This window comes from Trichoplusia ni, chromosome 6, assembly GCF_003590095.1.
Source record: "Trichoplusia ni isolate ovarian cell line Hi5 chromosome 6, tn1, whole genome shotgun sequence".
Taxonomy (NCBI): domain Eukaryota; kingdom Metazoa; phylum Arthropoda; class Insecta; order Lepidoptera; family Noctuidae; genus Trichoplusia; species Trichoplusia ni.
The window spans coordinates 7644974-7669988 of record NC_039483.1 but is presented as its reverse complement, the minus strand read 5'-3'; the positions used below and the strand labels follow the sequence as shown (position 1 = coordinate 7669988).

Genomic DNA, 25015 nt, shown 5'->3' with positions numbered 1-25015 from the left:
GGGACAGCCAAAATCCACCCGCCGGTTGTTCAAGAAAGATATGTTTAAAGATTACAATAGTATAATTTAACACTAATAGTGGTGGTCCGGGCAAAACGGTAGGATATTCGAAAATAGCACTCTGACAGTAACAGGCAATAACAAACATGACGAGAATACCAGTCCCATTTATTGTCTTTGACGCATCCGTGACATAGTGACAGCTGGTCCATTGTCAATGTCATATTCGTCACAGCAATGAAAACTTATACCCACTTGTTTAATAAAATTAGAAAGTATTACATATAAAAAGAACAGAAGCTTATAACGGAATGGGTAACATGGACAAAACTACAAAAGGAAACATAGTGGGTAGGCAGACATGAGTAGTGAAGAATTGAAGAAAGAAAAAATTGTATTACCCGGACACAGCATTGTAACGAATGATACTACTTCTTGTTGGCAGCAGCGCGCTTGGGCCTGCTCATGGTTATAGGCTTCTTTGGTGTGGCACTAGCAGCAGAATTCGTCGGCGACTCGGTGGTATCTTGCGGCTGTAATGCGTTTAGCTCCGCAACAGATGATATGTGATGCCGCGAGCCATCGGGAGCCAGAACATAAATACATCCATCTCTTGTCCAGCACCTGGTTACCCCAAACCTTTTCCGTGCAGCCATGAACAGGTCATGCCTTGACTTTGTCAAAAACTCCGAGATAGTGATTCCAGTACTCTTTAATTTGGTTTTGTCAAACCATATATTATTACGAACCGTCACATCTCGTAGCTTAACTAAAATAGGACGTAGTCTTGAAGAGGAGGTGGAACGCCCCATTCTGTGACAGCGCTTTATGTCATCTGTTGTGAACCCATCCAGCCTCAAGCGTACTTTGACTGTGTCGACCACCACCTGCGCCGTATCTTCATCTTTCCTCTCAGGGATGCCATGCAGCAGCAAGATACTTCGTCGCCCACGCATCTCCATGGAGTCTACAGTCTTGGCCAACAACTCTATCTGCTGTTGCAGGCCATTGACCGCCTCAGTGATGAAATCCCTGAAGACAGCAAAGTCGGAGGCCAATGTCGAGATGTTGCTTGAGTCCACTGGCGCCTTCCGCAGCTTTTCTTCAAATTCTGCCATCCGCTTTTGGAAGATATCCATCAGGCCAGTCACAGTGCTGTTTAAGTGATCCATTTGTGATAAATTACAGTTTGTTGATGTGGAGTGAAAACTGTGACAGTGATTGAAAGGAAACACTTCACCGGCAGGTAGCTTTGTCTAAGCTATTATTAGTACCATTAATCCAGTATAGAATACTTATTAATTTAATTTTAATTAAAAAAGATTATACAGAGCTAATTATATTGTTGTTGACTTTCTAACTACCCGCTTATTAGTCATTAGTCATTCTCATCATTAGTTAAGATAGTTGTTGTCGTTCAAAGTAGAGCTTGAATTGGAGTTCGAATTTTAGACTGACATTCCACAAACTTATGCAAACATTCCAAAAATATTTTAACTTTGTTGTTTTGATGTTGCTACTGTCTGAACTAAGATATACTGTTTAAGTATATGATATAATTATAGGTCAGCAATGAAAACAAGTTCACCGTCGGAAAAAATTTACAGTTTCGTATTTTTGGTATTCACTATTCAGTGTGCACTGTGACTGTGACTACCGTGAGGGTGAGGGAAAATAGGCGACTGGTAGGATGGTATTTTCAAAACTGGATAAAGAGAGGAAAGGTCTCGGGTCCAGAGGCTGTACCGTTTTATTCTTTCCTTAGGCGAGTGAATAAAAGTACAGTCCGATATATTTCGTCTTGGCTTCGCGGTAGTACTGAAAATTAAATAGATTTTTACTATCATTTAAGAGATCCTTATTAAGTTACTTACTTTATTTATTAAACAGTATGCAGCACGGGTTTATAGATGAAGTCCTGCTGATACCTTTTTTCTATGTAACTTATTTAAGGAACCTAATTATAAATAAGACATACTTTTACTACTGTATCAGAAACAAATTAAGATATTATAAAAATACAGATTGATATATATTTGTAGGACTGTAAAGTACCTCACCGTCGGCGTCAACCGACTCGAGTTTAGTTTTTTTCCATTGGGGCTTACCTCATTGCGGGATCTCTGTAAAGAGGTGGAACAAGCGGAACCTCCATACTCATTTTCATGAGAGGACAAGGGAAGTGCACGTTTCCTAGAGATAGAACACCGTCCTCCGCCTCAGGTTTCTGAATAAAAAACACCATACTCATTAGTAGCCACAGTCGGCAGCTGACAAATCTTTTGATTTTTTATTAAAAAATTATTCATTTCAATTATTTTTTTGTTTGAGCATAGCCCCAATTTACCTTCTCTTTACCGGTTCCTAACTCTCAAAGAAGAAATAACGCAACAAACTCCACATCAGTAAGTCTTGAATGCGCATTGCGTCTTACGTTGGTTACTTACTTTGGTAACCTTTTTAATCCTCTTTGCATGCGCCAGAACGTTTTCGCACCATTTCCAAATGTTCTCGTCTGCGGCACCGCGTATTTCCATGCGCTCGTTTAGGTCTTGCATATTTCGTATTGGTTTCTGAACCTGCAAAAACAATAAAGAAGGCGAAATAAATGAAAAAATAGCCTAAAGATAACCTAGCTGTTGCCCGCGGGCCCGTCCGCTACGAATCAAAAATAATCCCTCGCGAACATAAAATCGGAATAAAACTATCCTATTTGTTAATCCTGGTTATAAACTATCCTGTATACCAAGTTTCGTCTAAACCCATTCAATGGTTTTTTTTTATTTTTATTTGGAAACAAACAGATATAAATAGTTAATAAAATACATACAAAATAAACAGTACTCCATCCAGAACAGTTTCCACACTAAATTAAAACATTTGCACCAAATGCGTATTAATGGACATAGCAATTCTTAGTTCTTAGCAATATTGTTTTCGATTTTACTTATATAATGATTGTAACACTCCTTAGCAACTCTCTTTTGCCTATCTCTTAAGAGCACAAAAGTTAGGTCTCCATAACGACCATAGCGTTTCCATTTCTTATGGAATTTCAATTTTTCTTTTATAATTTTTACTAACGCGGAAGAGTACCATAGTAGATATTTATTATTATTTAGGTTTGTTTTAGTAGGGACGTGAACACTTATTATTTCATCGAGAACATCGTAAAATTTTGACAAAGATTCATCAACATCATTTTCTCCTATAATAGTATCCCAATCAATGCGGCTAAGATGATTATTAATTAAGTCATAGTCTGCACTGCCAAACAAACATATCACCGCAAGCTGGGTACGCAAATTTTTAAAATTAATATTTGGTATACTAATATTCAGAGCTGGGTGTGATGAGGATCTTCGCTAACTAATGGAGATATACATTTCACAACATTGCAGGTACAATTACTAATGACCAAATCAAGCATCCTGTCATTTACGTTCCCGATTAAATTATACTGTGTAAAGTTGTTAAATGACAAAAAGTTTGACAGCGCTAGAGCTAAAGGATCCCTTGTTGAATTTAAGATAGTTTCATTTGGTGATATTTTTATCCAGTCTGCATTTCTTATATTAAAATCTCCAACTATTGAAAACCGATCATTTGGATTATTGACAACAGATTGAGAAATTTGAGCATAAAATGTCTCCTCGTGAAAGAGGAGCAAACATCCATACTTTACAAACTTCCGCGTTTATAATAGGTATTACTCAGTAGAATTAGTGGATCTACCTAAATGATTCAGATAAAAATATTAAAAAAACGTTATTTTTTAGATTAACTGAAATAGACATCTGGTATATAATAGACTAGAATATTTAATCAAAATAAATAAATATGTTCCGACGTTTAACTGTTTGCCCTTTTGGCCGAGAAGACTATATTTGCGGAAGTCACATGCCTACGTGTCAAAACTATAATATGCGTAGGTATGGTACAAAAAATACATTTTTCGGCCCCTGCCTACATAAAGGTACTTAAAATCGATATTTACAGTACTTTCCTGTGCACTATATGCTATATGATATAAGACCCTCTTGAATACGGATGGCAGTTACTCACAACCACAGGTTTGCTCAGATGGTTGCTGATGAGATGCCTTAGAGAATATACTCCTCCTGATTTTTCGCTAGCTTTCACACTCGGTAGTGGCTGCCTCCATCCCGAGGGGGCTAAGCTCGCGCCCTGGGAGCTTGCAGGGGCCACTTGCATTTCATTATGGGTAGTAAACATTTCCATACTCGTGTCGTGACGAAGGAACATTTCCTAAAGGAACAATTTTTTTAAATTATCTTGCTGCTATGTGGGAGATATATCCACATACATGCCAAGAGTGTACCCATTGAGCTTCATTCGTGGGAATGGAGGATGAAGCTCAATGGGTACACTCTTGAGAAATACTACAAGCCCGTCAAAGTACGGGACATTTTTTTATAAAATATGGAACCTTCGTTTTTAATATGCTACGCAAACAAATGTGAAGTATTTTTTTTCTTGTAACAAAATAAACGATAAACGTGCTCATACTGTAGTATACATATATGTATAACTAGGCAAATATACCCAGGCTCACAGAAGAACTACTTACGATTATTCTACAAATATGGATATTGTTATTATTTTCAGAAACACCACTACCCCATCAGGCCAGCAGACATGACTTGAGTGTGGAAAATTACAGTGGATGACCGAGTCTAAGCTCGGTATCTTTAGTTAGTAATTTTTTAGGAACATTAGGACTAAGTACACAAACTTCTTTTTTTAATTTTTCTTTTCTTAGTTTAAGGTATTAATGGAAAAAGTTGATTTTTGAAAAAAACTTATAAAAAATATTGTAAGTAATTAGATCAATTTATCACCCCGGAAACCCACAAAATACTGAATCCTTCGAGCCGTTTTTGAGATTTAAATCATATTTATATACTTAAATACAACCAAGAATCGCTCATTTAAAGGTAGATAAGATAAGCACGTCAACGCAATTCCATGATTAGCATATTTGCAGCTGATAAAATGTAGGCAATCATTTGTAATTAATGTATGTCATTCAAAATACAGTTACATGCAGTCTTTCGAAGTCGGTGTTGAGTTTTGTTCTAGCGGTCAGTTCAGCTTTGAATTCCTCGACGAGGTACGCCCAATACTTGTTGACTCTGGCATACTCGCCCAGTTGAGCACGGGGCAAGTACGATATGATCCTCTTGCCGATGGATGAAGGTAGCTGCTGTACCTGCAACGTAAACACGGCATAGCACCTGCCTCTTACTAAGTAGCATTCCGACAATGCTTAACGTCGAATGTATGGAGACATCACGTCACAGTCACGTGACTTACTAAACGTAACTTCATTACCAACATTTTTATAGAAACACCGCTCCACGTTTCCACAAATATTTTCCATTAACAATAGTATTTTTCAATAGTACATACATATAATATTATGTCGCAATCGCTAAAAAGTTTTATTACGTTAAAATTACCTCGAAGTAGCGCTTTCTAAATGTCACACTACATCTGACAGCACCCAGATTCGGCCACCCTTCGACGCGTCATAAGTGGGTGATTCTCCGGAAAAAAGTAACACAAATTAAGAACATCATTATCCTCACCTAATTTTTCATACTGCAGATTGCTTGATTTAATATTATTTTTACCTAAGCTTGTAAAGTACTAGGGCTATTATTAGATGAAGTAAGAATTAAAACATTTTAAGCATCATAGTGAAGTGAACCAGTTGGTGAGGATAATGATATGACCTTAACTAGTGTATTTTTTCCGAAGAATCACCCAAGTGCTTTATAATAATAGAGCTCTATAATATTGATTATGAAGTTTCTCCAGTATGTCGAAAAAAACACGATGGCAATATGAAAGTTTACTTACAAAGTCAACAGACTCAATGACCTCGGGCTTGGGTCGCAGTACTTTCCAAATTTTCCTCTTAGTGCCATCGTTGAAAGTCATTTCCATCTCCTCAAGTTTTAAACTATCACGCATGCTTTTTATTGTTGCATTCCATGTGGCTAGACTGGCGTCTAACTGGTAATGGGAAAAGAGAATGTAGAAGGGTGGAGATGTTTTTAAGGGCAACCCTTATCGGTCATAAGTAATAAATGTAAGTTTTTATATAATTGTATAGAACTCTGAGTTTTTTAGGAGATCGTAGCTAAACAACAACTGCACAAGTTGATTGATCACAGGTTTAGCTTGATATGGTCGGTCCGTGAATGGGCAATAATATATGTCATAGCAAGATCGAAAGTTTAGGTGTATGACTGTGTCCCATTGCAGGGTAAAGGCCTTCCCCAAATCTTGTACGATTCTCTATCCTGGGACACTTGTAGCCATACCCCTGATAAGCGGCAAGTTAATCAAACCACTTCTTCCTAGGCCGACCAGGGCACTCTTCTATTGGCTCCCATTGTGTGGTAACCTTTGCCTTTGAATTTATCTGAGAACTGAGAGAAATAAACTAACTATATTCCGAATCAAATTGTAATCTCTTTAAATTAATATATTTTCACTACACTCAATAAACTCAACACATTTTGCAGTTGGGAAGGTTTTAGCACCTATGTTACCGTCAGTATTAACTTATTAAGAAATTAAATGCACTTACTGTTCTTTGCGCCTCGCTTATGACGGGTATTGGTCGAGCTGAATCCGGTCCAGCGGAGGAACTAGCTGAGCTTTTACGTGAATCTCTTTTGGGCGAGACCTATTAGTAAAAGATACGTATATAATATACGCGAGCGATCCCGTGGCTCTGGCTAAAGCAGTAGAAGGGGGGTTTTTAGTCGGTGGAAGTCCGACATATCCCCTCGCCATACCCTAGACGTGGGTTGAAGTCATTAGTGTTTTACCCCAGAAAACGAAAAGAAACAGTCTACCTTGTCCGGAGACGCTGAGCTAGATGGCAGCGTAGGCGATGGCGGTAATGTCGGCGTCTTTTCTACTGTCTCATGAACAACGATGCACTCTTGTAAGCTCTGCAACATCCCATCTCGGTATTTCTCGTAAATGTGTCGCGCTCGTTTCAGCACCTCCCACATGACCGGACCCCCCGCTACTGTTAACAGTTCCGACATCACAAGAGCTTGAGACTCCTGGTAAAGAAAATAAAAAATAATATAATTAAGTTTATTATATTACTGCCTTTCCCATTCGAAAAAAAAAGTATAAAGCTTTATAATAAACTTGTTAGTGCACCATGGCTAAACTAAATGTGATCTTATTATAATCTAGTTATACTCTATCTGGTTTATTTCTTTTTCAACTGTATTTTATTCCTTTTCTTAATTAAATAAACGAAATGGTGTATATTTGTATCAGGGACCGGACAACCCCACTTTAGAGTTAAGCCGTTTGACAGGGTAACCCGTACACGGGGTAACTCATATCGCAGTGTTACCTTTTGTTCGAGTTACATCCTCGAAACCCAGCGAAATGGTTAACACCTTCATTATGGTAACCACGTGAAGGGGTTAACCCCTTCAATAACTTAACCCTTTGAAGTGGTTACTTCACGAAAGGCTTTTATTCGTGTTACCCTGAATTACCTACTAAACTTGAGCTGCATACTTGCACCCTAGCGGCCCCTCATTGCTTTACTAAGACTACAGCTGATTTTCTTCTATCGCCGACGCGTCGCGCCGCGACTCGCGCCTCTCGGACAAACTACCTACGCGCGAAACGTCGCGTCACGTCAGCATGATAAGAAAACCAACCATATAGGTAACTAGCTGTTGCCCGCGACTTCGTCCGCGTGGTTAGAAGATATAAGTTAGGAATTTTTGAACGAAAGCCCTCGAAGATTAATATTTTTCCCCGTATTTGCCACATTTTCCATTAAATCTTCGCTCCTATTAGTTGCAGCGTAATGTTTATATACCTAGCCTAAAACCTTCCTCGATTATTTGTCTATTGAACACAAAATGAGATCAAGTTTTTTAGATGAAATTATTTATAATAATTAAAAAAAAATCGAATATATTTTTTTTTTCATTTTTTGCATTTTCTGGGAAGATTTGACGGGTGAATTTTCGATTGAAAATTAGAGTGTTTTTTTATATTAATTCAAAATAAGGTGAAAAAATAAATATTTTTAATCAAATAAATTACAGCGTATTTGGGACACAAAAAAGTAAGTTTTCACCAAATTTCGTTACAAAAATAAATTTTTGTAAAATATAAAAATAAAAAACCACATTCTTGGTTTTTTAGATTTTTCACATAAATTTTGAGGTTATGAGAAAAAAATGTGAACACAAAAGTTTTAGATTTTTTTATTACCTACAACTTTGCCATTTGACTTTTTTCGATACGAATTTTAGTTTTGCCGGAAATTGAAAAAAAAACTTTATTTACTCTTCAAACGTCACTCCCACCCCCTTCCCGACCTCAGATCGCCCGTAAATTATTTTTCCTTTCATTTTTATAATCCTCCTTTTCTAATGGGTTTCAACCTACTATTATTTTTTTTTGGTTTTGAAACGAAAAATATATATCACAACGCTTGAAATGTGCGACAAGCAAAATTAAACTGTAAGATCATATCCACAATGATTTTTATTCCATGATTACAAGTCGCTCGGTAAATGCAACAACGGCGCCGCTGGGCGGTAAGATGTCACGTGCGCTCGTGGTTATACTATTTTCAAACTAATGTCTATGATAAAGAGTGCATATTGCATTGTCTTAGGTTGGAGTGGGTTACCCTGTTACAGTGTTACCGGGTAGTGAAAGGGTAACCTGTTCGGAACAGGGTTACAGTAATCCGTTCGAAGGTGTAACATATGTCATAGGGTTTTTTCTTGAAGCGCTTAAAAAACCCCTTCAAAAACCCTTTCAATGAGTATCCGGCCGGTCCCTGATTTGTATATTCATGACGCAAAAAATACTACTACGATAACGATTACTAACCGGGTCTAGGGAAAGAAACCAAATGCGATCACTCTTCATGACTTGCGCAAGAGTGAGGACCGGCAGAGCCGTCCTGTTGTGATCCAATGGCACTTGATCGTAGCTGCTATACAATATTGGTCTGGGAACGGAAAACATTCTACGACTGTAGGTCTAATCAAGACCAAAAATACAAATTCGGGTAATGATAACACAATAATAAACCGAGCAAAGATGGATTTGAATTCTAGTATTATACTTTATTAAAATACTTATCGTAATATATATAAATTATGTGTCATGTTTGTCCGCTGCGGACCCCCAAACTACTTTCGCGATTCGAATCAAATTGTGTGCCGTGTCCAACTCAATCCAGCTTGTGTGATAAGTTAGATTACATTTAAATATATTGTCGTATTACGATTTTCTTACAAATTGGTCCTATAACCCACCCTGATACTTAGTGGACGAAGTCGCGGGCAACAGTTAGTATACTTATAAACATATTTTTTTATACTTATTTTGATCGACTTAATTATTTTTTGCCGCCTTCCCCACAACATTTTAGATTCAACACAACACAATAATTGGTACTTCCTTGTATTGACGATGAGTGTTCTGCCCTTTACTGAAAAATGCTTAGAATAATATAAATAGTGCTAATTTAGTCGTAAAAAATTTTTAGTAGTAAAAAAGCAGAATTAGGGTCGGGTGATAGCTGGACAGTTAAAATTATAAATTAAATAACAAATTCTTATTCGGTTACACTTGCAGGAAATTGCATGACCGAGTAATACGACGATTTCAGAATTACCAACATCACATTTTATTGCTTACTCGTTGGCAGACAGCACAGCATCTTTCGGGCGGCAGTTCCACATGGACTTGAGTAGAAGTGACAGTGCCCACGCACTCTTTACGTCTTGCAACAACGCCAGCAAGTAACGCTTCTTATTTGCCCACGATATACGCGCGAACCAGTACTTGGTAGCCAGAAGATGCTTACTAAACGTTATTGCCTCTTGTGAGGTATCAACGTCCTCTAGATACAAACGTTAAAAGTTAAAACTCGAAATGCCTGGGAAATTTTCACACAGTAAGATCACTTATCGAAGAGAAACGACGCTTTTTTATTGTATTTATTAGAAACGACTCCCTCACTAAGAAATTTGATCCTTGGGTCGCGTGGGGTTTTATAAACATTCAAGTTACATGCACAAAAACAACGAGACAAGCATTCGTAGATCAGATAAACGCTTGTCCGACGCGAGAATCGAACCTGCGGCACGTCGCGTACAGTTGGTCTGACGTGGTGACCACAAATATCCCTGAAGTCAAGTCTATATCTTCTATCGGAGTTGAGTCCTACACCTACATATCTATGTACTGTACTGTAATGTACACAAATAGGTTTATTTGAGGAGGTGTGTTATGATAGGCTCAAAAACAGGATTGAATTAGCAGTCTCACTTCCACAAGGAGTACAATTATCGAAGAATGAATTAAAGCTCGTCATGTCAGCAGGCAGAAGAATGTACGGAACAATCGTTAAGAATAACGTAACGGTCGAACATATTCTAGATATTCATATATTATCTACATTTAGGTTGACTACGTCACCAACATGACAGTCACTCTAAAACTAGCTTTATTCTTAGGAACACAAAACATTACACATTATCGTTACATACACTATAATAAATTTGCAATGTTTACGATGCTACATTTTATCTGGCCTTCATTTGTCTGTCATGGTTGCAGTAGTAGTATTGTTGTAGTAGTATGGTTGCTTATCTCGCGTGATTTAAATTGTTATTATAAACGATATTAAAAGATTCAATAATCATTGATACCTTATAAACATAAGTTATGTACGTCATCGCTAGAACTATTTCGTAAGATTAAACTTTGAACTCATGTTGCTAATCACTTGTGCGTGTCATAATGGGAGTTCAACCCCAGAAATGTGCATTTGTAATCTAACCAATCTTGTTTTGAGTTTGAGGGTTATAAGTATACGGTACTTATAACCCTCAAATATATAACATATAATATAATATTTATGTTAACAAATTCATTTGATAAATTAGCTATATTGAGACCTAGAACATGGACGTATGTAATGTATTCATCAATGATAATCAAGTGATCAATTCTACTCTGTGCAAAATAGCGAACAATAATCGTACCACAAACCATATCAGATAAAATCAAATCATTGATTAAATGAACTTGTTTCGTCAACTCCGCAAACGTTATCATTTTTGGTGATCCCTATATTCAATAGTTTTTCAAAATGCGACAATAATGTGAATATATATTTGGAAAGTATTATAAAAATCTGATATCTTCGATTTATTGAGGTTCGCAGCTGTCACTGTCATAAATTTGTTTTTTCTTACACCCAATTTGAATTATTTACTGCAAATAGAAATAACACCTATGACGAGGCACCTCTCGCAACTAACACAGCTTAAAAATATATTATTCAAACATGTATGGAAGTTAGGACAGGAATAGCTATCATATGTAGTAAATCGTAGTGTTGATTGTAAGCAATTTACTTGCCGGCTGTAATAACAGGGTCAAGATTACGAGATCACTACGCAGTTCGTATACCTATGTATGATGTTCCAGTTACAAATGTCCGCCGTTGTTCTGTCAGTCAGAAGCTGCCATGACGCGGGTGGACACGCGGATTCCACTACAAACTGTGTCAATTAAATCGCGTCCAAGAACTGCAAATTTTTGTAGATTCTTTTCTGTTGTAGCGTTTGCGGCTGTTGCCGCTGCTGCGTATTTTTTATTCAGAAGAACCAGTGACTCGCTAGGGGACCCTTCCGATCAATTTACTGTTAAGAATATACCCAAAATCTACACCAGGTTAGAAGGCGTTGATCCTGATGAAAGGGACGTGTTCCAAGGGTTCCGAACCTCATTCCTGCCACCAGAAGAAATAGTTCTTGCTCGTAATTCGAAAGCTAAACGTGAAGTTTACGAGGGTAATGTGACAAGTGACATACTGATATGGGGCACCTCGGACAAGCAGCATGGGACACCTACGCGAGTGAAACGCATGAGTCATTTTACTTTTACTTCCCAAGATTATGAGTAAGTATCTAGTTATAATTTGTAGCATCTCTGGACAGCCTGATCATGAATCATTATTATAAAACAAATAAATTAAACTTTATTTACTCTAAATTCCATTACGTTGCAAGTTTAAATTTGAATCATTATCTTTCAGTCCAATATTAGATACTTCTTCTAAATAATACTTTAAAATGTTACAAACTAACATAGGACAGTATTCAGCTACGTATACGATGATATATAATGTGTCACATCATCACTAATTCTAGCCAAGAAAAATCTCGCCCAAAGCGTGGAGACGTAAGCGCAGATAACAACTATGATGTAGAAAGTGAAAGTGAGACCCAAGAAGAATTTTATGAAATGCCCGAAACTACCGATGACTATAATGATGACGAGAAAGACATGGAAAGGTAACTAGAATACCAAGCCAATCTTGACACGCAATGTAAGCTTAGATCTAGGTGTTTACTTACCCGATATCATTTTTTTGAGGTTGACAATCAACTAGTTTTGCCGATAATGTTACCGGGTTCATATTTATGATTGCCTAAGCCGAAATGCTACATTGCAACTCACAGCATATATCGGTAGGTACTCCTCCTTCAAAGGAATACACAGGATTAGAAATTGTGAAAAAAAAACTCGTACCGACTAGTAACTAACTTTAACTATTACTAAAGGGCTTTTAAAAATGACCTTACCTATATATCAAATTTATGACTCCTTCTAACTTCATGGAATCCTTTTATCTTAGCGTAGTCCGTCCGGAGCTTCACGTGGATCGCGGGCCATTAGACGATGTTGTGGAACAAGTCCGCGGCCAACCGGAACTGGAGGAAGGCGAGATGATATCCTCCGCTCATATATACAAGCCATCTAGGTATTTTGCAGGTGTCCGTATCAATCAGATCTTATTTATTTATTGAATCACAAACGAATACATATTGGGAAGGGGTTTAAGCAATAGAACCCACTGATGTCACAACACATAAAAAAAAAAGATTTCGTGACAGGGATTCGACGAGATCGATTCCTTTTCATAGAGCTGGTTTATGACTAACACAGGTTAGTCATTTAATAAACCGAGGCAGAAGGGAAGAGAAACCTTTAAAAAATATATGATAATAATAATCCCGTGTCTTTATTCGCCAGTACTAGACTAACGATTCCAAAGTGATGATTGCACTAAAGAGGTCTTTACTTAATTTCTTTGAAAGGCAACTTCTCTTTTCACTTTTGCTATTTTCGATCCATACAATCTGTGATGGGAGCCAAATCCATTTGATAATAGTTAGTTCGTACGTCGTTGCTCGAATTATCCAATTGACTGTTGGCCCAAATGAGCCAAGGTTACACATTCTCGACACAAAGAACTTTAGTTCAATGCGATACGAAATTACAGGTCTTGCTTTTTCATTCAGGTATCCATGCCTTCTGGAAAGGTCAAGGCGACAGAGACCAGATAAGGGCTACACAGGCAAATATCATGAAACAATATATGGACGCTGAAGCGGATCCCTGCCACGATTTTTATCAGTACGCCTGTGGTAACTGGGCCGCCCTGAATCCTATTCCAGCTGATAAAGCTGGGTATGTTGTTTGTATATTGAATTTAATATATAAATACTTTTTAAAAATTCTGCCGATACTCTTAGAATAGTCATTGATCCAAAAATGCAAATGTTCACATCACCGGAACTTTATGAATTCTATTTAATATACTATTCCTGAATACATTGTATTTACAGATACGACACTTTTGAAATGCTTAGAGAAAATTTAGACACTGTATTGAAAGATTTATTAGAATTCAAAACTAAAGAGGATGTTCCTTGTAAGTACCCGGGGCCTCACCTAGACTTAGAAGAAAACTTCTTACAACAAATTAAACTCGAAGATAAAAACTCGCCGAAACAATTTTACAATCCATTTCTAGATACAATTACTACTAGCCCAAGTGATTTCTTTAATAACACTGAAGATGAGTATGATTTTAATGTGAACGGCAAAGCAACAAAACAAATTGTGAGCCGCATTCGCAGATATTTGGATAAAAAATCAAAAGCAATAATGAAACCAATATCAAAAATGAAACGCAAAATACGGAAATACATGTACCAAAATCCCAATCAGAAAAACGAACGAATCAAAAGGTTTTCTAACAAGGCTAGGCCAAAGAAGAAAGTGGTAAGAAGAAAATTTATAATTAGGTCAAAAGAAATAAGATTCGGCAGAAGATTATTAACGTACGGCACGAGATATAAGAGAAGAAGAGATACTACTACTAAAAAGACAACAGAAAAAACTCCAACAACTGTTAAAAAATCGATGAATTTAAATAAGTCTCCAACTACAACTGAAAAACCATGTGGAACTAAAACACATAAGAAGACAGTAAAAATAATCGAGGAAGGCGATCCAGCTGATGGCGATGCTGCCATGAAAGCAAGATTCCTCTTTAAATCTTGTATGAACTACGAAATCTTACAAAAACGAGGGCACCAGCCTCTCTTAGACTTATTAGATTTGCTTGGAGGCTGGCCGATATTGAAGCCTGCTTGGAATTCTACTAAATTTGACTGGCTAGAACTAATGGCAAAGCTAAGGTTATACAACAATGATATCCTAATATCGGAATGGGTTGGGCCTGATATAAAGAATTCTGATGAATTCGTAATTCAATTCGATCAGACAAGTCTAGGTAATATCGTTACTTCCATTGTTATTGCTATAGTTATAAAAGATGTTTTATTTAAAATAATAATTTGTTACAGGATTACCAACAAGAGATTATTTTTTACAAGATACAAATAAAGTATATTTAGATGCGTACAAAAGCTACCTAACAAAAATAGCAATATTACTCGGAGGTGACACTAGTCACGTTGAGAACAGCGCTGATAAAATGATTGAATTTGAAATTAAGTAAGATCTGTGTTATAATGCTTCTGCTAGATCATTAAGGTATTTGATTGCCTCATGTACATGTTTCGTAAAGCCCGGTCAGGAATTAAATCGAGTCTTTACTTACTTAGTAAAGAAATGAAAAACTTTGTTCCCAGAAAGTTGGTTTACGACTTTTTATCAATTAATGTCATAATTCGACTTGACGGATAGACGGCGAACCGCTGTGCGCGACGTTTCGCGGATTCGATCCCGCAAAGGACAAGCATTTTTATGATTCACGAATGTTTTTGCGCAGTCTTAGTGTCTTGTAGTATGTGACTTGAATGGTTTTGTAACTCTCCACAAATCAAGGACTAGATTCATTAGTTTTTGACTAGTAAAAACAAAAAAATATTACGATTTATTATTAAAATTTATTTTCTAAGCTTTGTCTTGAGTAATGCGTCTATTTCCACGTACAGAAGTGGGTTGCAAACATGGCCAGTTTTTGTAAATGCTCATTATAGAGACTAATGAAAACGACGTATTTTAAAGACTAGCAAAAATCACATCGGCCCCGGAGGACAGGAGGAATGTATCAGAGCTGTACCGAAGAATGTCACTGAAGAAGCTTGAAGAACTAGTGCCCCAGGTGAAATGGAGAAGGTATTTGTGCGTGGTGATGAACAGGACAGTGCACTCGGATGAAACTGTGGTGCTTTTTGCCCTTTGCTATGTTAGGGTGAGTAAATCTGAACCAATTGACGCATGCCCATTTAGAACCTTGGTATAAATTACATGAAAATTGTTGTGATTATTATTGCCATTGTATGGTTATTCTACGACGAAGATTTAAACGCTTACCACGTGGGATGGTTCCGCGTGGCCTAGGAATGAGAATCGTCGAAGAAGACAAGCATTTGAGAGAGGCCTTTGCCCAGCAATGGAACACAGCGGGCCAAAAAAAAAATTGTTATTTTGTGTTTCAGACCACAAGCCTATTATTTTATCCAAATAGTTTGCGTTAGTCTAAACCCTTTGTGTGAAATAAACACGCACATTATAAAGCTGATTTACACCTGTACCGTCTCACAAGGCTCAGTTGCAAACCAGTGTCAGGCACTCTTTGGTCTGGCTTAGACACAAGGTACTACTTTTGTGTCCGTCTTCCGAGTAATTTGTCATTGTAATTATGAGCTCACGGCTTGTCAAATAAACCTTTTCTTTCCTCTTACTTTCTTCAAATATGCCTTATATAATTATCATGACTAAGAATATGGTCCTTGGTAGCATTTAGTTCAATTAATCGAGGACACTGACCCGAGCACTTTGGCGAATTACCTGTTGTGGAGATTTGTGAGGCACAGGGTCAACAACCTCGATGACAGATTCCAATCGGCTAAACAACAGTGAGTAAACACGACTTTATTAACATTAAAATTATACTTTTTTTTGCATCTTTCAAGTTAAAAAAACCTTAAGCCTAATGTATAGTAAAACTGTCTGAAATAATTTATTAATAATCAACCATGTCGAAATACTTTCAGATTTTACTTCATATTATTTGGACGGGAGCAAGCACCGCCGCGATGGAAGAACTGCGTGTCCCAGGTGAATTCGAACATGGGCATGGCCTTGGGCTCCATGTTCGTGAGGAAGTACTTCGACGAGATGAGTAAAAACGACACTCTGTACATGACCAGGGAGATCCAACAATCCTTCAGAGAACTCCTCCATATGACAGATTGGATTGATGACAAGACTAAGAAACTGGCAGCACACAAAGTAGATGCTATGATGTTAAGAATAGGGTACCCCGACTTTATACTCAACAAGAAAGAATTGGACGAGAGATACAAAGAGGTTAAAATACACCCCGATAAATATTTCGAGAACATTCTTAATATACTGCAGCATTTGACAAAGATGGAGCAATCGCGGTGAGTGCAGGTGGCATAATGTTGATGCGGGTGTGGAAGAGAGATGTCGCTCTACGCCGTATATTGCGCTGTCACGCTTTCACAACCATGAAAATATTACTTTAAGACGTGGTGGTAGAGGCTCAGATTTCTGATGAAACATAACGGCTTAGATTACTCTCATTGCAGAAATTGTATTGGTGTCATATTTCTTGATTTCATTGGAACAGAAAATAAGTACAATGATGCAACATTTCCCTGGCGTAACCTGTTCTAGATTATGATTTACCCTAACGAGTCTGTACTTACATAAAGTTTATCACGCAAGTAATATGTAAAGCATCCTTGTACATCTTTTTTTCCTATATGTTCTGTGTTTATGGTTCCGTACGAAACGTATAAAAATTGAACTTTATTTTTGTGGTTCCGCTGTCCGTCCTGCCTGTCCTTATCTCCGCTACCGGGCTGTATCTCATGAACCGTGGTAGTTAAATAGTTGAAATTAGCACAGATAAAGTATGTATTTCTGTTGCCCTTACAACGAAAAGTAATAATATTCAAAATAAAGATCGCGGATAAGCCAAGGTTGATGACGGTATGAAGTATTTATGGTGGTTAAAAAAAATATCCCTCTATTCTCCAAGTTCTAAATTCCAAGTAGGTACCTAACCGAGTTGTTTTCTTTAGCCAATTTATACGGAAGTCTCGGTGCCGTAAATCCGATTCCCGCTTGACTGTGTTGTGTGTGTACATAAACTATTATATGAATCAATAAAATGTTTGCATAAGAAGTTTCAAATTGTCACACACACGTAGAGTATTGTAGATGGGCAACCTTATTTATAACTATTATTAGCATCTGTTCAGTCAGTTTCCGCACAAACGTACCGAGCATGAATCAACAGATAAACATTCAATACACATCTACTTATAATAAGACGTGCAGTCTAAGGTGCTTTTAAATGTTATTTTGCGTCATATACGACAGGTAAATAATCCCCGGCTAACGGTGAACAGTTTAAAAAGCTAGTTAATTCTTTCAATCGTCAGCTTTGAGTGAAAACCTGCTAACTAACTGCATACCTATTAGGTAAATATTCAGGAAAGAAAAAAAAACATTGCTTAGAAAAATACGAAGACTTTATAATCATACATTAATCCCTACTAATTCCCTACTAATATTATAAATGCGAAAGTAACTCTGTCGGTCTGTATGTTACGCTTTCACGTCTAAACCACTGTTCATTAAAATCAGTTCAGTAACTGATTTAAATGAAATTTGGTACAGAGGAGTTGATCTTGAGAAAGAACAAAGTATAGTTTTTATCCCGGACTTTTGATGAGTGAGGAAACGCGATATAACCGAGATCTGATTGGAAACAAAAACGAAATTAAAAAAATATCACTTTTAATCTTATACACTTAATTATTACAACCAGAAGAAAAATGACTTTTTAAACATAACAAAAGCTCAGTATTTACAAAACATATCATTTTCTTTTAACCATAACTATTTTACTCTTGCAAATATAACTCAGACTCAATGCTACAATCAGTCTCAACAACAATAATTTACATCATGACTACTCTACCAAGTAATCAATTAAAATTGCTAGTCATGAAGTTAATTATCGTAATAACTACGGTAGTCTTGAGGTAAAGTACTTAGATATTGCTTACTTAGATATATAGTTTAGATATTGCAAGTCAATTTTCTTTTAATCATTTTCCTCCTTGAATCAAGAGGCAATGCAGTAATAGCCGATGATTTTTGTTGCTTTAGTAAGGTCCACTCGTCTGTGAATCCTAATTTAAAGAATAGGTACATAACCATCAGAACTGTGGATTTGAGCTTTACTGTCAGTTTCTCTGGGGTCATCTTTACCACGTCCAAGACGAATGCTTTTGTAGAATCTTCTTTTCATTTAAGCTTACCAGAACAGTCTTATCTTAAGTTTTACAATATAAAACTGCATTAAACTGTTCAAAAAAAATAAAAAGATAATATTATTAACAATTGGCACACACAATACACATTTACCGGCCTCAGTATCACACACTTTTCTGATTCCGATATTTTTCGTGCTCTTTTAAACGTACATAATAATTTATTTCAGAATTGGCCAGCCAGTGAATAAGACACTATGGAACACTGCCCCCGCCGTAGTGAACGCGTACTACAGCCGCAACAAGAATCAGATTATGTTCCCAGCCGGCATCTTGCAGCCGCCCTTCTACCACAGACACTTTCCTCGTTCCCTTAACTATGGCGGCATTGGGGTTGTCATAGGTTAGATTTTGTATTGATTTATAGTCGTCTAGACGGCCACAACTGTTCCTTTTCCTAGTTTGTGAATGCCCAGGCAGCGACCTTTTGTATGACGCATATCAAATTAGTGCGGTCTTCTATTGTGCTTATGTTACTAAGCTACCTTTTGTAGCTTTGCCACATGTAAGCAGATGCTATTAAACATCTACTAATGATGCAAAGTTGAAGTACGAAAAGCGAGTCATCAGCGATTATTCATTTTTAGGTCATGAGATCACTCACGGTTTCGACGACAAAGGTCGTCTTTTCGACTGTGACGGGAACCTGCACCGCTGGTGGTCAGACGGCGCCATCGAGTCCTTCCACAGGCGCGCGCAGTGCCTGATAGACCAGTACGGCCAGTACATTGTGCCTGAAGTCAATATGAAGCTAGACGGTGTTAATACGCAGGTTAGCAATCGAAGGTTTTCATGTATACACCTGATACAAGCTCATTCAAAACTGATGATGATAGGATAAAGACGAAAGGATGACTCCTTTCGTCTTTATCCTATCATCATTATCATTATCAATAAAAAAACCTTGGCGTCTCGAAGCACTCCACAAACGAGATAAGTAAGGTTAGCGCTGTGGGTTTAAATGAGAAAGGAGACTCTGCCCTCTGCTGCCGTGAGCTTAGTAGAAACCAACGCCATAAAAGCCGTTCCATCTGCCATTCAGGGTAACGAGTACCTTACCTGACTTCAGGGTGAGAACATCGCTGATAACGGGGGAGTGAAGCAAGCATTCCGCGCGTACCTTCACTGGGTACAGCGCCACGGAGTCAACGGTGAGACGCTGCCAGGCCTGAACCACACGCATACGCAGCTTTTTTTCCTGAACTTCGCACAGGTAGGACCTTACCTATGGCTTTTGGAAGATGTTACAGTCCTGTATTGTATTATCTGATGATGAAAACAGAAAAATAACCTTTTTTTATTGTATGAATCCCTTTTACATAATTACTTTATTCTGTTTTTAGTATTTTTATATAAAGCTTATAAGAATTTCAAGCCGTCGCGGATTATAAGATCAGCCTATTACAACAATGACAAAATAAGACGGACAGGAACCGTAGTAATGATCAGTTTTTAGTCTTTGGGTAAGATAAACTAAGTAGGATATTCCGCAAATCATAGCGTCGAATGGGAAGATCTTTTTATTTATCTCTAGTTTTCATTCAGTTTTCAATATTTCTTGAAGAAATAAACAATGTACGGACATTCTCAGGTGTGGTGCGGTGCCATGCGTCCAGAAGCGATGCGCAACAAGCTGAAGACGGCCGTGCACTCGCCGGGCCGGTTCCGTGTCATCGGCACGCTCTCGAACTCCCACGACTTCGCCAGGGAGTTCCAGTGCCCGCCCGGCTCGCCAATGAACCCCACACACAAGTGTACAGTCTGGTGACCTACAAGAACCTGCTGGAAATACAGGAACTTAAGACTTTACCCCAAAACTTGATCGCAACGCTATTTAAATAGCCCAATAAGGAGTAGGAGTAAGAAACAGAAACAGAGGTGTACGAAGTTTTAAAAATATATAGATAGATAATAGATAACGGTATGCTCAAGCGTGTTTATCGGCATCGTCCTACTAGTTTCGGCTCGAACCGGAGTCCTTGATCTTAGCTGATGCACTGTGTAAACCATCATCAAATAATTACAAATCGCCTCACGAAAGTTATTATAATTGCGTCGTCAGGATTAATTCTTCCTAACTACCAAACTTTTTCCTTGTAGGAATAAATGTATACGTAACAGGGTCTGCCACCACGTCTTAAAGTAACATCAGTATGGTTTTGGACGCGAGACAGCGCCATACACGGCACTGAAACGTATCTATTTCTTGTTCTTTTTTTAAATGACTCCCTGAATGAATTTAATCCTTGTGTCGCGGGGGTTTTAGAAACATTCAAGTCAAATCCATTCAGACTCAGGACAAGTATTTGTGGATCACACAAATGCAAGACTTCGCGCGCAGAGGTTTGGGCGTGGCAGCCTCAACCACTCGGCTATCCGTGCAGTTAATGACCCGCAATAATGTTATCTACTTTAAGAGGTGGCGGTAAGCCTCTTCTTTAAGTTAAGTAAATTTGATCTACGGAAACCTTAAAGGACGTATGACCATTAATTGTTATAATCTGATTTAAATGAAAAAATATGTCTCCATCTCTCCACTATATTGTTGAACAGCATCAGAAGCAACTCAATTAATTGAACTATCAAATAATAATACAATTATATGAACAAATAACTTCTTACTAAAAAAATATATTGACCGCTACTGTTTTCAATATAAAGCAATTATATAATGTAACAATAATATGTTAATAAGGCGTATAATCGTTAGCCTAATTAGGTAACATTACTGAATCTTGTAAGCACTGGAATAGTGCTAAAGTGAATTGTGATATTCCTCTTTTTAGTTATGTATTTTGTTACTATAGACATATTATAGAATTATTTCTAGCGGTACGTTTTACATCAGTATTTTATTTATATCTAAGGATTTATATGAGCATAGGTTTTGATTAAAGCAATTTATGTACGGATTTTTGTTTTAGTATACTCATTAACCTGATCCTAGCTCACATGCATAGTATGTCATGTTTAGATCTTAAATATTTGGGCACTTTGACACTTTGTTCGCTGTCATAAAGTATCGAGAGAACGACGCGACTCTGCGGACTGTGCATACAAACATTACAAAGCTTTTTTTTTTTAAATAGATAGCAGTTTTATACACTTTTTTAGCTAAGCCCAGCGGCTTGCCCCGATAAAAAGATAAAAAAAAAAACATATTTTGTCTCTTAGTTTGAACAGCTGCGAGATAAGCGAATTCAACGGAACAATCAATGATGAGTCTACAAACTCATCATTTTTGTAATAGTTAATGTTGCAAAAATGATGAGTTTACAGACTCGACCGACAGTTGATTTGCAAGTTCTGACAATGACTTACAAATATGTAGGTAATCGCTCACTTTTATGTTGAATCACGTACCAAACATCAGCGCTAGTGATATCGGCCAAAGAATATATAACGCCAGGCTTGTAAATAAATTCAGTATCACTCACGGTACCTGTACTAGCGGTCACCATGGTTAAAGCGCGGAAATACGTTGTGAATAAACATTTTCAAGGAATACCGAAACGCGAGGACTTCGACATCGTGGAATATGACTTGCCGAATATCAAAAACGGAGAAATTCTAGTCAAAGTTGAGTGGGTGAGTGTAGACCCCTACATGCGAGCGTACAATGATGACTACACGCCACCGTACGACCAATTCGGCTTCAACGTGGCTGTTGTAGAAGAGTCGAAGAATCCTCGCTACCCCGTCGGTACCAAAGTAGTCTCCCACACAGGCTGGTGCGACTACTGCGTTATCGACCTTAATGGCGAAGATGCTGCTGCTGGCAAAGTTTACAAGTTGCCAGACTTGAAAGGTATATCAGAATCGAATGGACTTGGAAGCGTAGGTATGCCTGGAGTAACGGCATACATTGGATTTTTGGAAATATGCACACCTAAAGCCGGCGAAACAGTGGTCGTGACCGGCGCGGCTGGAGCAGTCGGCTCGCTCGTCGGTCAGATCGCGAAGATCAAGGGCTGCAGAGTCGTCGGCTTCGCCGGCGATGACGCTAAAGTGGAGTGGCTCAAGGAGATCGGCTTCGACGCCGCCATTAACTACAAGACCGCAGACATCGCCGCCGCGCTCAAGGAAGCTGCCCCGAAGGGCGTGGACTGCTACTTCGACAACGTCGGGGGAGAGCTCAGCTCCACGATCATGTATCAGATGAACGATTTCGGAAGGGTCTCTGTTTGTGGCAGCATCAGTTCGTACAACGATGCCAGCTTGCCAAAGGCTACTATTGTACAGCGTGCTTTGGTGTTTAAGCAACTGAAGGTTGAGGGCTTCATGGTGTGGCGTTGGCTCAATCGATTTCCTGAAACGTTTGCAGAACTCATCAAATGGATCCACAGTGGACAGTTGAAGCCCAGAGAACATGTGACTGAGGGTTTTGAAAACATCTACGATGCCTTCATAGGAATGTTGAATGGTGAAAATTATGGCAAGGCTGTTGTTAAAATATAAGCCTTTATTAGGTACTCAAAGCATATTTACATAATACATGTATAAAATAAATATATAACATATAAATTGCTTTAATTTAAAATGCTGAAATAATTTTCCTTGTCTGCACCGCGTGCAGCCGTAACTCTATATCCTATTAACAGTTAACATACATAACAATTTAGATGCAAATGATGTAAAAAAAATGTGTGACGTCTATTGTGTCAATGTTATATTACAAAACAAAAGTTAATCAACCTTCACTAAACTACAACATTATCTATTTGTAAGCTTTCATTACTCTAATATTCAGGTATTTTCTGATATTCTTGAGAGACCGTTGTAATAACTTGGATTTTCATTTTCTTATCAAGTTGTCGCTTTATCCAATGAAAGAAACGATTACAAATGCAATAACCAATTATATACACATGTATAAATACATACCGATATGATAAACAAATAACAATATTTAATGAATTCGGTATAGAAGTAATATAAAAATAATTATGAATTGATGTGAGTAGAATTTAACAAACAGGTTTTGATTATCCGGTGACAATTTGTAAGACGAGTCCATTTTTAGGGGTCCGTTGTCCGTACCCAAGAGGTAAATACGAAAAAAACAATAAACTAGCCTTTAGCCACCACCATTTACCACCATTGAAAGTGCGGAGAAACAAAGAAATATTAACAAATAAGTATGTTTAAAATATTTTGCTTGATATTTCTTGGTATCTGCGTTCCGAAAAGTTAGTCACCTTTAGCACCTTCAGGGCACTTAAATTTAAATGCAACGAACGAAGCAATTAAAAAACCATGAAATATCTTAATTATTCATGCCTTATGTGACTGCACCTTACCTAATTAACAGAAATATGCTTTTCCAGTAAGTAATCAGAGACACTGTAAAAAGCTTTATCTACTAAAAAGTTTCGCAATTTCTTTTTAAAGAGAGCCATATTCAAATCCTTTAAAATCTTTGGTATTTTTTATATATTTCTGGTGCCATGCAGCAGACGCTTTTGCGCATTAGTGTAGTATTGGCGCTGCGAAGATATAACCTTCTATTGTCACGTCTATTCCGTGGTACTACGTCATTTATTCGTGTGAACTTTTGGGTAGATAATGTTCATCGGCGGAACTTCGCCACTTACTAAATGGGTCCCTGTGATACCGTCACGGTAGGGATCTAGCATTGCTACCAACATCAGTGTTTTATTTCCTTTATTTAAATTAAATAACGTATAAATCACATTTTTAAATATAGGTATATAAGAAAGAAAAACAACATATATTTAAAAATATAAAAAATAGTGTCCAACCGGCAACGAGAACAGGGCTCAGACTGCCGGTGGTCAGGGCTCCAGAGAGAGGAACCTCCTCACGATGCGCCCCGTGTCCAGAAGTACCGCTTTCTGAATCAAACCATTGACCCAGACGCCCAACGAGAGCGTCCGAAGATGTTGGTCGAGGCTCTTGGCTATTAAGCCATTGGCACTTACGACTATCGGGACAATGATTGCCGAGTCCACCTCCCACAAGTCGACAACCTCGTGAGCTAAATCCAAATATTTCAATTGTATTTCTTTTTCTGCTTTCACGAGGTTCTCGTCATGGGGGATAGTGATATCAACAATCATTGTCCGACGCTCTGATCGATCGATCACCACTATATCAGGCTTATTGGCAACAATAGTCCTGTCAGTGATGATAGACAGATCCCAGTGCAGTGTAATACGACCACTTTCGAAAACTGGGTCGAGAACATACCTATAGTACGGCACCTCAGATTCCACAAGTTTGTACTTCAGAGCAAGCTGCTG

At 37.8% G+C, this 25015-nt stretch overlaps 2 protein-coding genes and 1 pseudogene across 2 annotated transcripts; 2 read left to right on the top strand and 1 right to left on the bottom strand.

Moving 5' to 3' along the window:
• Positions 1 to 1610: 1610 nt before the first annotated feature.
• LOC113494693 lies at positions 1611 to 11269 on the bottom strand. The gene is made up of 11 exons (XM_026873116.1): positions 11094 to 11269; positions 9742 to 9946; positions 8926 to 9046; positions 6894 to 7109; positions 6623 to 6721; positions 5887 to 6042; positions 5066 to 5233; positions 4066 to 4269; positions 2448 to 2579; positions 2109 to 2227; positions 1611 to 1818 (listed from the first exon to the last, which is right to left on the bottom strand). The coding sequence occupies exons 1-11, from the start codon at positions 11164 to 11166 to the stop codon at positions 1632 to 1634; spliced, it is 1680 nt and encodes a 559-aa protein (XP_026728917.1). The 5' UTR covers positions 11167 to 11269; the 3' UTR covers positions 1611 to 1631.
• A 181-nt stretch (positions 11270 to 11450) lies between these two features.
• Positions 11451 to 22084, top strand: LOC113494692 (neprilysin-4-like). Its single transcript, XM_026873115.1, has 13 exons — positions 11451 to 12015; positions 12267 to 12410; positions 12755 to 12891; positions 13422 to 13590; positions 13749 to 14701; positions 14775 to 14925; positions 15442 to 15628; positions 16177 to 16295; positions 16434 to 16826; positions 18923 to 19095; positions 19340 to 19524; positions 19822 to 19965; positions 20344 to 22084. The coding sequence occupies exons 1-13, from the start codon at positions 11582 to 11584 to the stop codon at positions 20518 to 20520; spliced, it is 3366 nt and encodes a 1121-aa protein (XP_026728916.1). The 5' UTR covers positions 11451 to 11581; the 3' UTR covers positions 20521 to 22084.
• Positions 22085 to 22170: 86 nt separating this feature from the next.
• LOC113494694 lies at positions 22171 to 23253 on the top strand (annotated as a pseudogene).
• Positions 23254 to 25015: the final 1762 nt, after the last annotated feature.